Consider the following 14265-nt stretch of genomic DNA (forward strand, 5'->3'; position numbering starts at 1 on the left):
GCTGACATCCAGTTGGGACCACGTGCCTTGGACTGTTCTTCCCAGGTCACTATGGCTTGGGGCTGGGGAAGAATGAATGGCTGACCCAAGAGAATGTGACTGGAGTTAGTCACCACATGAGGTCCTGTTTGCAGCAACTGGTAATCAAAATTAGATGAGACATTGGTTGGTGTATCAGAGACCACTGGGAAGCTAGCAACCATTGCAATATCCGCATGTTATACCTTGCCAAGGGAACAAGAGTGATCGATGCTGCCATGGAGACTAATGCTTAAAGAATTAATTTTGCAGGGACCCTGTTGTTCCATAGAATTTGCCTGACTTGGGCTCTGATGTGTTCCAGTCCTTCTGGAGGGAGAGATGCAATTCCAGAAACAGTGTCTAAATGGGCTCCAATGAAATCCAGTTGTTGAGAGGAATGAAGTCTGGACTTTTCGAAATTTATTGTTATGCCCAGAGATGTACAAAGATATATGGTGCAATCTCTTGCCCATTCTAACTGATGCCTGGTGATAGTGGTGAGGAGCCAGTCATCGAGATATGGAAATACTCTATATCCTTGCAGTCTTAAATAAGCTGCTACCACTGCCATGCATTTGGTGAACACCCCAGGAACTGTGGTGAGTCCAAAGGGCAGTGCTCTGAATTGGAAATGACTGGCTCCTAGCCAAAAGTGCAGAAACCTCCTGGAGCTCTTCCCCATTTTTATGTGGTAATAAGCATCGTGGAGGTCTACAGAGCACATCAACTCATCTTTTTCCAAGAATGTAAATATCGACTGAACCAAGACCATCCGGAATTTGGTTTGCTGAACTGCCTTGTCCAAGATGGATCTCCAGTCCCCAGTTTTCTTAGGTACTAATAAAAATCTTGAGTAAAAACTGGATCCTATTTGGTCTGGTGGGACTTTCTGGATGATTCTTTTGTTTAGTAGTCTTTAAATTTCTAGGACTGCTGCCTCCCTGTGACTGGGTGGTATGTCTGGGAGTTTTGTCTGGGATTTTGGGAGTAGTGATAGAGGGATTTTGTAACCTCTGGATATTATTCCCTGCACCCATCTGTCCATAGTTAACATTTGCCAGGCAGACTGGTGTAGAGAACGTCATCCTCAACTGCCTCTAGAGGAGGGCAATTGGGCCCCCTTCAAGAGTGTTGGTAGGAAGTACCAGGATCCCTGCTTTTGTGGTCCATTTCTGCATCTGGGGCAGTGCCTTCCATTGCTTCACCTCTGCCCAGGGAAGTCTTTGCCTTGAGAATCTTGGAAAGGCCCTTTGTAAAAAAACTCCAGCTATACTCTGTGGCATATCGTCTACTCAGAGGCGATCTCTGCTTAACATACAAGGCCATGTCAAACCCTGAGCTGTTGGACATGCTCCACTTAAAGAAATCCCAATCCCTCAGAGCCACTCCAGGGATCTAAACCTTGTCATCAAAATGAACAAAACATGCTGGAGGGATAGGTTCCTGACCCAGAGACTTCCCATACTCTGGAATAGACTGCCCATACATGTCAAGCAGAGCGCCTCACTGGCCCTCTTCAAAAGGAACCTTGATGATTGGATGGGAGATAAGAAATTCACCCTGGGTATCACGTCAGTCGCCCTGCTAGACAGGGGCCCAGAGAAGTAAATATTGTGGGAAGAAATATCGAGGGAATTGTTATGGCTAGGCTTGCATAGGCCCTAGGGCCGATAGCCTAGTACCAACCTATGAATTTTTTAAACCATAGTCTCCCACTTCTCTGGTTCCTACAGTACGGCCTCTTTTGAGTGGAGAAAAATATGACTATAGCAGAACGAGTCTTCCCCATCCTTTTCACATTTGGCTAGGGTGTCTTTTACCTTGGGACCAAAATGGGCAGATCCGTCAAACGGAGGGCTGACAAATGATGCTTTAAATGGCTCTGCAAAAGCGCACAATATGCCTGAACCCACTGCCCTAGTCGTCCCTTCAGCTGCACGAGCAATGAGCCTCATGCATGAGTTAGAAATTGCATCAAGGGTTGCAAGCTGAGCGGTAACTTTATCCAGAACCCCTTCAGCCACTGCTCATGAGAGGGTATCCGAGAGCTCTTTGATCTGATCCCTCTGTAATCTGGTAAAGTAGGCCATATAATTCAAGGACCTGAGAGTGAAGGATGCTTGAAGCATAAACATACTTCCCAAATCTACCCATAGTCCTAGACTCCTTGTTAGGAGGATGGATAGTTGGGACTTTCCTAAGCAAGTTCCTTCTTGGTGGCTGCAGCTATCACCATGGTGTCAATGGGAATCCCTTTGGACCAATGTGGTTCACCCATAGGGGCTGATAAGATACAATCAGGTCTCTTGGGGACTGGCTCTATGGCATTAGGCATCTTCCAAGTCCACTGAGCGATCAATTTAATGAGATTGTCAAGCAGGCTGAGAAATCAAAGAAGTAGAGGGCTGGGCACAAAAAGCCTCCAGGTATACTGATACCTCCGAGGAAGGTTGGGTGGAGGACCAGCCATCCCTCTGTTTTAGGATTTCTAGGATGTCCCCGAAGGAAACATCACATCAGGGTGTGACCTGGGTGAACCTTCCCCCTCATCAAAATCAGTATCTTCAGTGAAAGGACTCCTCTGGGGAGTCTAAGTGCTTCCTCTTGCACTTTGTCTTTGCAGGGACTTCCTTGGGAAGATGATCCGGGGAAGTATCCGAAGAGAAGACCACTAAAGTGGGTGTTAACCTAGGACTTTTGTGCCTTCTGTCCTAGGGAAGAGACTGATGGTAGCTCAGATCGAGGAGATGCAGAAATTTGTCCCAACAGGGATGGCAAGGACTGAGATTCACTAATGGACAAAGCCTTCTCCATGATCTGGAAGGCCTGCTCCCCTGTAGAGGGATGGAAGCCCAGAACCGAAATAGACTCCTTTGCAACCGGGGTCACACCCCGCATGGAGAAGACAGCCTCTGGAACAGAAGCCTGGGTTGACGCTATAAAGGCCAAGGCACCGAGGGACATGGATGGCTCCAAAAGAGACAAAAAAGTTCCATGCACCTTGTACCCGACCAGAGAGTCCCAACCCCGGGAAGCTTCTGGTGCAGAAAGCTGGGAGGAATTCAAGTCCATTCTTGAAACTGGGTAAGAGGATGCAACTGGATTCGAGACAGTCGACACAGGGAGTGTCGGAACCAAGGTCTCCAAAGACTCAGCCAGTGTTGGAGGAAGAGGACATGGGGGAGTCATAGATTGGCTGGTTCTAGTGCCAGTGTGGCTAGGAAATGAGAAGAATCCCCTCGCCGTCAGTAGCTGATCCACCAGTCTCATAATATCGGCTTCTGAGAGACCTAATTGAGGCAGGGAAAGAAGATTTAGGGGGTCTCACTTCCACAAAGGCATTTGTTGGCCTGTCTTTAAAAGGTTCAATAGAAGGCGAGTAAGTTGTTCTTGGGAGGGGAAGCAGCCCTAATTGCTTCGGTACTGATGATGAAGTAGCTGTCAGCTCCAAGACATACTTAGTTTTGGTTCCAGATAAACCTTCTGATGCCGATGAACTCCTCGGTACCGAGGTTGATTTAGGCATTTTTATGACAGTTCTGAGGACCTTGAAACCAAAGAAGGCCTTTTCTTTGAAGTAGAAGATGAGGAGGATGAAGAACTGCTAGTTTCAGTCCTGGAGTCAGAAATGGCCTTGTCAAATCCGGATTTGAGGAATCCCTTCAAAATAAGTTTGTTCTTCCTTTCACTCAAGGTACGGGTTGAAAACCCATGACAAATACAGCAGTCTTCCTGGAGATGAATCTTCCCCAGAAAACAAACACACAAGGTATGCCAGTCAGAGATGGGCATCTTGCCCTCACACTTCTGACACCTTTTAAAGCCGGAGGTGCCTTTAAAAGATTTAGGAGGGGAAAGGTGTTGTTGTTCAGCCATAACGGCATGGTGAAAAACTGTCACACAATCACACAACAAGAAAGGAAAAAGTTATAGGTAAGATTTTTTTTTTTAAAGTCGATAGGGAAAGTGGATACCAATGATGGTAATTAGAAATACCTAAAAAGGTAAGGGAAAAGGAATTTACCAACAATGGTACTCAAAAGGTCTACCAATGGTAGAAGGGAAAGAGAGAAAGAAGAATATACTCATGCTAAGCTAAGAAAGGAGTGGGTAGGTAAAAGGTAGAGTAACTGAAGATATAAAATAGATTTTTCAAGGGAAAAGAGTTTTCACAGGAAATGACTTACTAAAGATAGCTGAGGCTAGAGAAAGGAACAAACGTGTCTGGTCGGCGAAGCGGCAAACGAGATCTGAGGTAATTCCTGAGGGGGAGCATTATGGTTAGTGTCTGGCTCAAGAGATTGGGGGGCGCGAACTGAAGTATACAGCCAAGTTAGTCCCGAGGTTCAGAACTGAAACCACTGTGAAGGACTGAGTGAAGACTGACAACATTAGATCATGTGATTTATGTCCTGTCTACATTTGAGCCTCATGTTATAGCGATGATATGACCAGTACCTTTGCTGTATGCAGATGAGCTTTCTTTTCTGCTGAGTCTCAGGTAAAGTTTGCTTTTAGATCCATTAACCAGCTCTGTATCTTCTGTTACTATCCTCCTCAGTTTGCTTCTGCAGAACTGTCTTTGTTGGAAATGGTTCACTTTTCTATATAGAAAAAAATCAGATAAAACAAATTGAGTTCCTTATATCTCACAAAAAAGCAGTCATAAAGAACAGGCAAGGATAAGAAATGTTGGCTAAGTTGCTTATTAAATAGTAAAAACTCAGAATTTTACATAATAGGTTGGTGAGAGACTTCACACTGCCTGACAACCTTCATGGTGCTAGCACAGACCCTTTCAAAATCTGCATTTCTATCTACATACATACATACATTAGCACTCTCAACGAAAGGAATACATCCTCACATCTTATCTGCAACTTTTGCTTTTTGATTTGTGTGCCACCTTCTCCCCTATGCTTCTATATTTACATGCTATGGCTGCCAGAGTGACAATACAGCAGCACACACTCAAGCAAAAATGCAGAATATAATTGGGAGGGCAATGCTCTCCTAAATACACCTTTGCCCTTTAGTCTCTCAGCTCTTTTTTATACAAAAATCACATTGCTACTGCACCTAATGGTTTGGGGGGGGGGGGGGTGAAACCTTTATCCTTCTGGTCTCACAGTCTAAACAGATGACAGTATACCGAAGTAAAGAACCAGCCTTCCCAATGTGCTCTTGATCCTTTCCTGTAAGTTACTTATTACTGGCATCACGTGATTAGTTTTGTTCTCTAGGGACACTACTGGAAACTCTAAAACATTTGACTGTCCTGGCTTTTATATGCTGATATACATTTATGCTGGTCCCCAGAACTAAACATAGCACTACATGTAACTTCAGTAGTGCTTTGTGTGGATGAATGGACATTTCTCTATTTCTACTAAAGATAAAAATGTACTTCTGTAACCATGCATCCTGCTACTATAACCATCAAATTCTTGTAGTGCTTAGCTATAGCCTGAAGGGTGCTTTCATGCACATGCTTCTATACTGCACTTTTGGTGAAGTAATTTCCACTGAACTAAATCCTAACCAGTCAACTATGTTCTTTAAATTATTTTTCATTTAATTTACCCTAAAAGTAACTCAACCTGTCAATGAAAACGAATCTTTCCTTCTAGTCCCTCTGTAATGTCACTACTAAATGCAGTGAACTCACGTCATAAAACTGAACCTTGTGGTATCCTGATGGTTACATACATATTTACTGAACCCTCATCATTCAAAAACTGAATAGGTTCATAGGTGCTTACTAAGCCAACAACCACAAGGGCCTATGTATCCCTAGCCATGCATCCCAAACCTCTGACAAGTTCCGATAACCTTGATAAGTGTAAGCAGGGTCTTGGGGTACAAGCTAGGGCCTGGGAGATGAACTATTTACAGGCTGCCTGTGTCCATTAGAGGCATAGGTGCCAAACCAGGGATGAATTTCCTATTCCCCATCCAACTCTCCAGGTTGCACTTGAACTGGGTTAGGGAGGAACTTTGCTTCACATGGATGGGGAGTCTGTTCCAGAGACTGAGTAATGTCTGGTATACATACCCATCTCTTCAGCCTTGTCCTATTTATATCACAGGCAAGGTTTAATATAAATAGGACCTGCTGGGGAGAATACAGTTCATACCCACTTTCTGGGTTCTGTTATTCACAGTTACTTTTTTCTTTCTTGCTTTCAGACTTCCCTCAAGTATGTATAATGGTCTTTTCTAAAACAAGGCACTGTTTTTTTAAGACATTTTTCTTCTCCACCCTGCCGAATCCATCTGTCCAACTGTGAATCAACCAACCCATTTATTCTGCTTTGGCTGAGCTGTCATGAGAGGCAATCATCCAGACAGTCAGCAGGGTTACTTAACGACTTTACCTCCTGTTCTCTGGGAAAACCCAATTTCATAGAAACCCATAATACTGCCATTATAACTCAGGCATACTTCTGCACACAAGTCAAAATGCAGCTACTCTGCCAATGCATTACTTGGTCGTCTCAGACATATCAATCCCTCTCCTGCAGGCAGCGCACACTTTCCCTGAGTACCAATTATGCAGTGGGTTAGACTGCTTCCCTCCCCAGGGGTGGTCATCAGATGCTCACTACTATCATTCCCAGCCAGCTAAACCAGTGTCCAAGTCACTAACCAATCTCTGATCATGTGCGTCGTAGTACTGGCTCCATCCCTTGATACCAACAGAGAGTTAACATGACAAGGAAAAGTATTGCTGAATTAACTGCATACTCTACTTTCCGCTGGCTTAAGTACACCTTCATTTTACTCAGTCAAAAAATAAATTCAGTCAGGTATAACAGACAAAATCCATTTCTAATTAGAAACATGCTGTCTCAGGTCCAGTAATCCACTTAGCAATACAGAAACCATTATTCTCTATCAGTGATTATATCACCTCTCTTTTCTGTAAGGTAAGACTAAGTGGTCAATAGCTATTCTTCCTCTTTGTTGCTACCTTTGTAAAACAGAATGGCATTGCACAACTTTTGATCTTTCTGTTTATTTTCATAATAAAATATGTCATTATCTGGAAGTCACTGCTACTGCCCAAGAGAAAGAAAAAAAAAAAAAAAAAAAAAAACTTTTTTTTTCACCTGAGGGAAGAAGGTGGCATCATGAAACACTATCATCACTGATGGGCAAGTGATAATTTGCAAATGGTAAGAAAAGCATGTAACAGATGTCAGCACTCACTCTATCAAGCTGGTTTATGAGACAGCCTTTTGTACTACGTAGCTGATCTTCGGAGAACCTGCTTTTGGCTTAAAATTTTGCATTCTTTAACTCCCATGCTCAAGGACATGCACACTGATGCATGCCTTGATACCGACTGGATCTAGGATGGGATGTTAGCCCTCATGCTTCCCAGTCTGACCTCAGTGAAAATCAGCAAACACACCAGCACATAAATAAATTCACACAAGTCAACAATTAAAAAAAGCATGTACTCACCATGATGTTCCACCTGTGTTGTCCATTTTCATTCTTCCTCACCAATTGGGTTTGGATCCGACCTGGACATTATTTTCAGCTCATGGCCATTAGAAAACTCTCAAGCTCCTCCCTTACCATATATGGTCCATCTCTTAACATATCTCAGATGTTGTTTGCTGACTTACAGTATCAAAAGAAATATTAGCATCCTGGAAACAGAAATCCATACCTGAAGCTCAATATAAGGAACAGTGGTTCCCTTACAAGGTCTCGCTCTTCCAGAAGTCATTAGTCGAAAGGCAGAGGGTTAAGTGGGAGGGGAGTTGAGGAAGAATGAAAATGGACAACACAGATAGAATGTTATGATGTGTACATAACTTTATCTTCTACTGGTCAATTTCCATTCATTCCTCAACAATTGGGACCGAATCCCCAGCTACCTGAAATCCTGGAAGGACTCTAAGGAAAGATATTCCTGAGCACAGCTGAGCCGAAGGCTGCTCTTCCCCTCGACACCAGATCCAATTTGTAATGGGTAATAAAGGTATGAGGATTAGCCCAAGCAGCAGCCATACATGTACTGGTCATGGAAGCCCTGGATTAAAATATTGATGACATTGCCATGGACCTGCTTGAATGGGCTCTCAAAGGTTTTGGTAAGGAAAAAACAAATTTGTTACAGACAAAGCATATACAATGTCAGTCATCTGACCAAGGTTACCTTTCTGACTGGCTTGCCAAATTTGGAATCTGCAAAGGAGACAAACAATTGATCTGTTTTTCTGAAATTTTTTGTTTTATGTAAGTAAAAACACAACTGCCTATGAACGTCCAGTAAGTATAATATACATTCATATTTGTCTGCAAAATATGGAAGAAAACTTGCAAATGAATAGATCGGTTAATGTCTGATTCTGAAACCACTATAGGAAGGAAGGAAGAACTGGTTTGTAAACCTACCCTATCCTTATGAAATACTAAGTAAGGAGGTTTAGAGAACAGTGCTAGAAGTTCTGACAGTCTACTAGTAGAAGTGATGGTTACCAAAAATACAGTCTTCCAGATCAAACATTTTAGCTCATATTTAGCTGCTGCTTGGAAAGGGAAATAAATTTGGTGTTACAAGCCGTAATTCAAGTCCCATTGCAGAACTGGATCCTTATAAGGGGTCTCAATAGAAGGGTACCTCTCAAAAAGGCCTTACAAAGTTTAGATGAAGCCAAGGAGGAGTCTTCAATCCCAATATGAAAATTAGAAATGGCAGTTCGTTGTACCCTAATAGTTGAGGGGCTTACTCCTTCATTGAAAATTGTTGCTAAAAATTCAAGAATACTATGCAATGGTGCTGAAAAAGGATCAATATGTTTCTGCTGTACCCAAAAAAATAAATCTCTTCCATTTACTTCCGTAAGGTTTCCTTGTGGAAGCTTTGTGGGAAGACAAAAGTATATGACAAACGGGAAGACAGCATATGCTGTCTGGCTATCAATGGAAGTGGAGAAACAATGCAGTCATCTTTAGGTTTGAGATATCCTGGTGAATCATGCCTGTTGGGTGAGAGAGAAGACATGGAATCAGAACCCAGAATCTAAGGAGGGTAGACTAGATGAGGCCAAAGAAAGAGGAACCAAGTTTATCAAGGCCAATAAGGGGACAAAGAGGATGACTTTGCTCTTCAATCAGGATGCTTTCTGTAGAAGTCTGGGGATTAAGGGAGTTGGCGGATAGGCATAGAGGAGACCGGGGGGGGGGGTCATGCAGGAGAGCATCTCTTGGTGACTCCGTCACTGGGGGATTAGGGCAAAGAACCTGTGCACTTGTTGTTTAGGGGAGATGTAAATGGCCCCATTGACAAAAAAATAATTTCTGCCACTTACTTGCTGAGAGACCACTTATGAGGTAGTAGAATGGACCTGCTCAACTTGTCAGCTATCAATCTAGATTACCCCAGGACGTACATTACTATCAGAAATCAAATGGAAGAGATCACCCATTGCCAAACCTGACAGCTTCTCGACACAAGGACCTGGTTCTTCCTTGTCTGTTGATGTACAAAACAACAGACATATTTTCTGTCTGCATCACAACTGTCCTGAAAGGGAGAGAGTCTTGGAAAGCCTGCAATGCTACGAGCACTGCCCCCATTTCTAGGACAGTGATGGGCATACTGGCCTCTTCAGAGGATCATGCGCCTTGGACTGTTTCTCCAAAAAGTACTGCCCCCCCCCCCAGTCTGGGATGCTTCTGTGGTCAGTATGGTCTTGTGTGGAGGAAGAATGAAGAGGCGGCCTTAAAGAACCTGATCTGAACAGACACACCACCAAAGGTATGTTTTGCACGCTTGGGTAATTTTTAGTTGAGTGGACATATGCTGATGAAAAATGGACCACTGAGTTTCTAACATCCACTGCAGAATCCTCATATGAAATCTTGTTAGAGGAACTAGAACTACCGCCGCAGACATTGATCCCAAGGCTTGTAGGGTCATTTCAAGCTGAAATTGAGGAATTTTGTATTTTCTTTCTGACCTGGAATCAGATAGTCTGTACTCTCGTTAAAGGAAGAGAGTCTATCAGGGATACTGTGAAGAAAATTGCTCCTATTCCAATGTCTGAGATGGTTCTAACCGAGATTTGTTGTAATTTATGGTAATCCACACAAGGGAGCAAGTCTGGAGTACCTGGTCTTGAGCTTTTATCAGTAGATGCCTGGTCAGAGTGATTATGAGCCAATCATCCAAGTATGGAAACACTCTGAATCCCTGCAGTCTCTAGTGAGCTGCTACCACTGCTATGCATTTGGTGAACACCCTGGGGGCTTTGATGAGGCTAAAGGGCAGAGCTCTGAACTGGTAATGACTGGCTCCCAGCCGGAAGCGTAGGTTATCTCCTGGACTGCCTATTCATTTTTATCTGACAGTACACATCCTGAAGATCTACTGTGCACATCCAGTCATCCTTGTGCAGGAAAGGCAAAATGGATTGAAACCTGACCATCCAGAACTTGTTATACCAAACCAATTTGTTCAGATTGCTGAGAACCAAAATTGGTCTCCAGTCCCCTGTTTTCTTTGGCACTAAAAAGAATATTCAGTAACTTCTGGATTCGTTCTGGTCTGGGGGACCTCTTGGATGACACTTTTCTCTAGCAGCTTTTTTATTTCTAGAGCTGCTGTTTTCCTCGGAGTACAAGGAACATTGGGAATTTTGTTTACTGCTGGGGGCTAGGGAAAAGGGAATTATACAACCTCTGGAAATAATCCTCTGCACCTAGGCATCTTTTGTAATGTTTAACCAAGCTCTCTGGTGCAGGGATAAACGACCCCCAACTGCCTCCAAAGGTAGACAGTCGGGGCCTCCTTTCAGAAGCACTGGTAGGGTCTGCCACAGAAAGAATCTCTGGGCTTCTTCTGATGCATGGGTGGCATCTTCCATTCAAATTCCCCCCACTGGTCCTGGGGGAACTATCTCCATGTGGATCTTGGAAAGGACCCTGGGACTTTCTGAACCACATTTTCTGACCTCCTCACCAACTGCAGGAAAAGGTCCTCTGAGGGGTTGAAAAATGTACTCCCCCACTACAGAGAGGGTCTTTCCATCTTGCTTGCAAAGTGTGTGTCCTTTACCTTAGAAACAAACTAGAGGTTCTGTCAAAAGGTGCATTGACAAAGGAGGATCTGAAGGGCTCTGCAAAGTCACAGAAATGCATCCAGGCATGCCTCCTGATGGAAATGCCCGAACCCACAGTCATTGAGATACTTTCAGCTGCGTGTAAAATGAGCCTCATGGACGTATTACTAATCGACTGTAAGGCAGCCAACTGTGAGGCCACAGAAGTCTGAGCCTGAGCCTCAGAAGTACTGGTCCCAGTAAGGGATTTGGAAAGTTCCTTAATCAAATCCCTATGCAGACCAGTGAAGTGTGCCAAATAATTCAGCAATCTGAGTGCAAATGTCGCTGAAGTATAAATGTGCTTCCCAAATCTATCCAACACCCTTGAGTCCCTGTTAGGGGGATGGACAGTAAAACTCTGTTTCGCGAGTTCCTTCTTGTTGGCCGCAGCCACAATCATGACATCTACCAGTACTCCCTTGCTCCAAAATTCCTGTCCTTCGGTGGTGCCAAAATCCCACCTGGTCTCCTGGGGATTGGCTCAACCATGTCTGGTTCCTTCCATGCCCGCCTAGAGATTACATCAATGAGCTCGTAGGTGGATGGAGTCATTTAGGATGTAGATGGGACAGACCCAATGGCCCCCAGGAATACAGATTCCTCTTGGGAAGGGTTATCAGTACACCAACCAAACCTCTCTTAAGAATCTCTAGGATATCTCCAAATCAGACGTCATCAGGTGGTGATCTTGGGGACATTCCCTCCTCATCAAAATGGTATCTGCAGTGACTGACTCCTGAGGGGAGTCTAAGTGTCTCCTCTTGCACCTACTCTTCCTAGGGACTTCGGTGGGGTGTTCTTGAGAAGTATCAGAAGAAATGGTAAAACCCTGCTGGGTAGCCTACAGACTTTGGGTTGGCTGTCCCTGTGGAGTAGAGTGATGAGACTCAAGGCACAGAGACATACGGGACCCCAAAGAGAGATCCGGGGGGGAGGAACAGTCCATCCTGCAGAAGCAGAAAATACCCTCTCCGCTACCTTGAAAGAGGAATGCTCTGGGAAGAAGGAAGTCAATGGAGCCAAGAAGCCACGTTTCTGTCCCATCAGCTCCCCTTGCCCCGAAGGCAATCCACCTAAGACAGAGGTCAGAGCACAGCTATCCAATGCTGAAGCTCTGAGAGGCAGAGACTGCTCCAATAACTTCGGAGTTGACTCCAACATCTTGGATCTGACAGGAATGCTTCAGCTATGATGCAACCATCTGGTTTTAAATAGTGCCAGAAGTGCGGTTATAACTTGCTGCTTTCTCCTTGATGGTCATAAATTGAAACTTTCTCCTGCATGAGTCAAAGAAGGCCTCAGAGATGAAGATACTATGATCTTCGGATCCATCCCAGACAGTTCCAGAAAACTCAGATCCAATGGCTCCCAGACCATGGGTCAGATCAGAGACGGAGCCAAGATCGATGATGCAGTACTGCTGAGGGCTTCCTGACCTGAAGTGGTAAGAGCCGTAAGAACTCTCATCTGAATCTGTGCCGAAACTTCCTCATCATTCTATCCACATCAGCTTCAGTAAGACGTCTGGAGGAACCAGACGATGAGGCCACACAGAGAGACCTGGAATGATGACAAGACTCTAAATATGAGGATGGGACCCTAGAGGGTACTGGATCAATGAAGGTAGAATATCTGGTCCAAGGTAAAGACTTTGGATCCAATAATACAGGATTCGAAGTAGCCAATTTTGTGTCTGACGCAAACTTCAGTGAAGGAGCAGTCTTCAAATCCAACTTTTTGTGTCTTTCTTGGAGACTCCACCAGCAGATCCAAGGAAGAAGTGGGAGAGCCTGACAGATCCGAAGGCTTTCTTGATTGTTCCTTAGTCATACGTTTGGGGGATTGAGCCCCAGATAAAGCCTCAGAAAGAGTTAAAGGAAACAAGCCTTTTAAAATTAGCTTGTTCTTACAGTCCACAACGGCCCAAGAATTTATTTATTTATTACATTTGCTAACTGGGAAATAGTCCGACTGGGCTAGTAGCCCATTTTCAGTGCAGGCCCGGGGAGAAAAGCTCCAGTAAACAGAAAAAAAGTTATGTATCTACCATAACGTTCCATGTTTGTTGTCCATCTTGCCTTCATTCTTACTGGTTGGGCTCAGAACCGATCCTCGGTTCTGACTTGGCTGCATCCTAACGCTCAGAGTCTTCCACTTGGCTCATGGCTGAACACCCTATCCCATGATGCACTGGTGTGCTACCTCAGATGTTTGCCAATACTTATAGTAAATACCAACTTGTACAACATTATAAGACATTACATGGAGAGACAGAAAGTCAGAAAACTTCTTTGGTAAAAGGAAAGAAATTCCTCTCGGTCCTCCAGAAACTCTAGGCTGGGGGAAGGAGGGTGGGATGCAAGAATGAAGGCAAGATGGACAACAAACATGGAATGTTATGGTAAGTATCTTGCCTTCACTGTTACTGGTTGGGACAGCATCCCTAGCACCATATATCCTGGGCAGTTCACAGGAGTATACTTTTCAGGACAGTGGAACCAAAAGAGGCCCTGTCCCTGGAGGCCATGTCTACCTTGTAATGAATAATGAAGGTGTGAGGTTTGGCCCACATAGCCGCAGCACAAATACTATCTAGTGGCAGTCTAGCCTGAAATGCAGATGAAGTTGCAATAGCTCTTGTGGAGTGACCTTTGACTCTAAAGGGGAGACATCTATTGTTAGAAGTGTATATAGATGTGATACAATTTGAAAGCCACCTCGAAAGGATGACCTTTGAAACAGGATCATTTTTTTAGCCTCTGAAGAGGAGATGAACAGCCGATCAGAATTCCTGAGTACTTCAGTTCTGTGCAAACAGAAACAAAGTTGTCTATGTACGTCCACCTGATGGAGTGCATATTCTGCTTTGTTGCCATGATTGTAGAAAAAAACTGGAAGCTCAATAGATTAAGATTAGCTTCCGATCACACTTTTGGTAAGAAAGATGGATTCGTTCACAGAGACACCCTGTCCTTATGGAAAATCATATAAGGAGGTCTGACTGACAAAGCTTGAAGCTCAGAGACTATGCTATTATATCTGCCAGAAATCAGTAAAATTGTTTTCCATGATAAAAATTTGATGTCACACATTGATGTGAGCTCAAATGGAGGCAGGATTA

At 44.0% G+C, this 14265-nt stretch overlaps 1 protein-coding gene across 1 annotated transcript in view; it reads right to left on the reverse strand.

The window, feature by feature from the left end:
* The window catches only part of ZGRF1 (zinc finger GRF-type containing 1), a 2981513-nt gene that overhangs the window by 1391194 nt on the left and 1576054 nt on the right, over positions 1 to 14265 (reverse strand). Inside the window, 1 exon segment of the mRNA XM_044061551.1 lies at positions 4480 to 4625. Coding sequence (XP_043917486.1) covers positions 4480 to 4625 — 146 coding nt within the window.

Source organism: Protopterus annectens, chromosome 2.part0 (assembly GCF_019279795.1).
Source record: "Protopterus annectens isolate FY-2018-M chromosome 2.part0, PAN1.0, whole genome shotgun sequence".
NCBI classification, from domain to species: Eukaryota; Metazoa; Chordata; order Ceratodontiformes; family Protopteridae; genus Protopterus; species Protopterus annectens.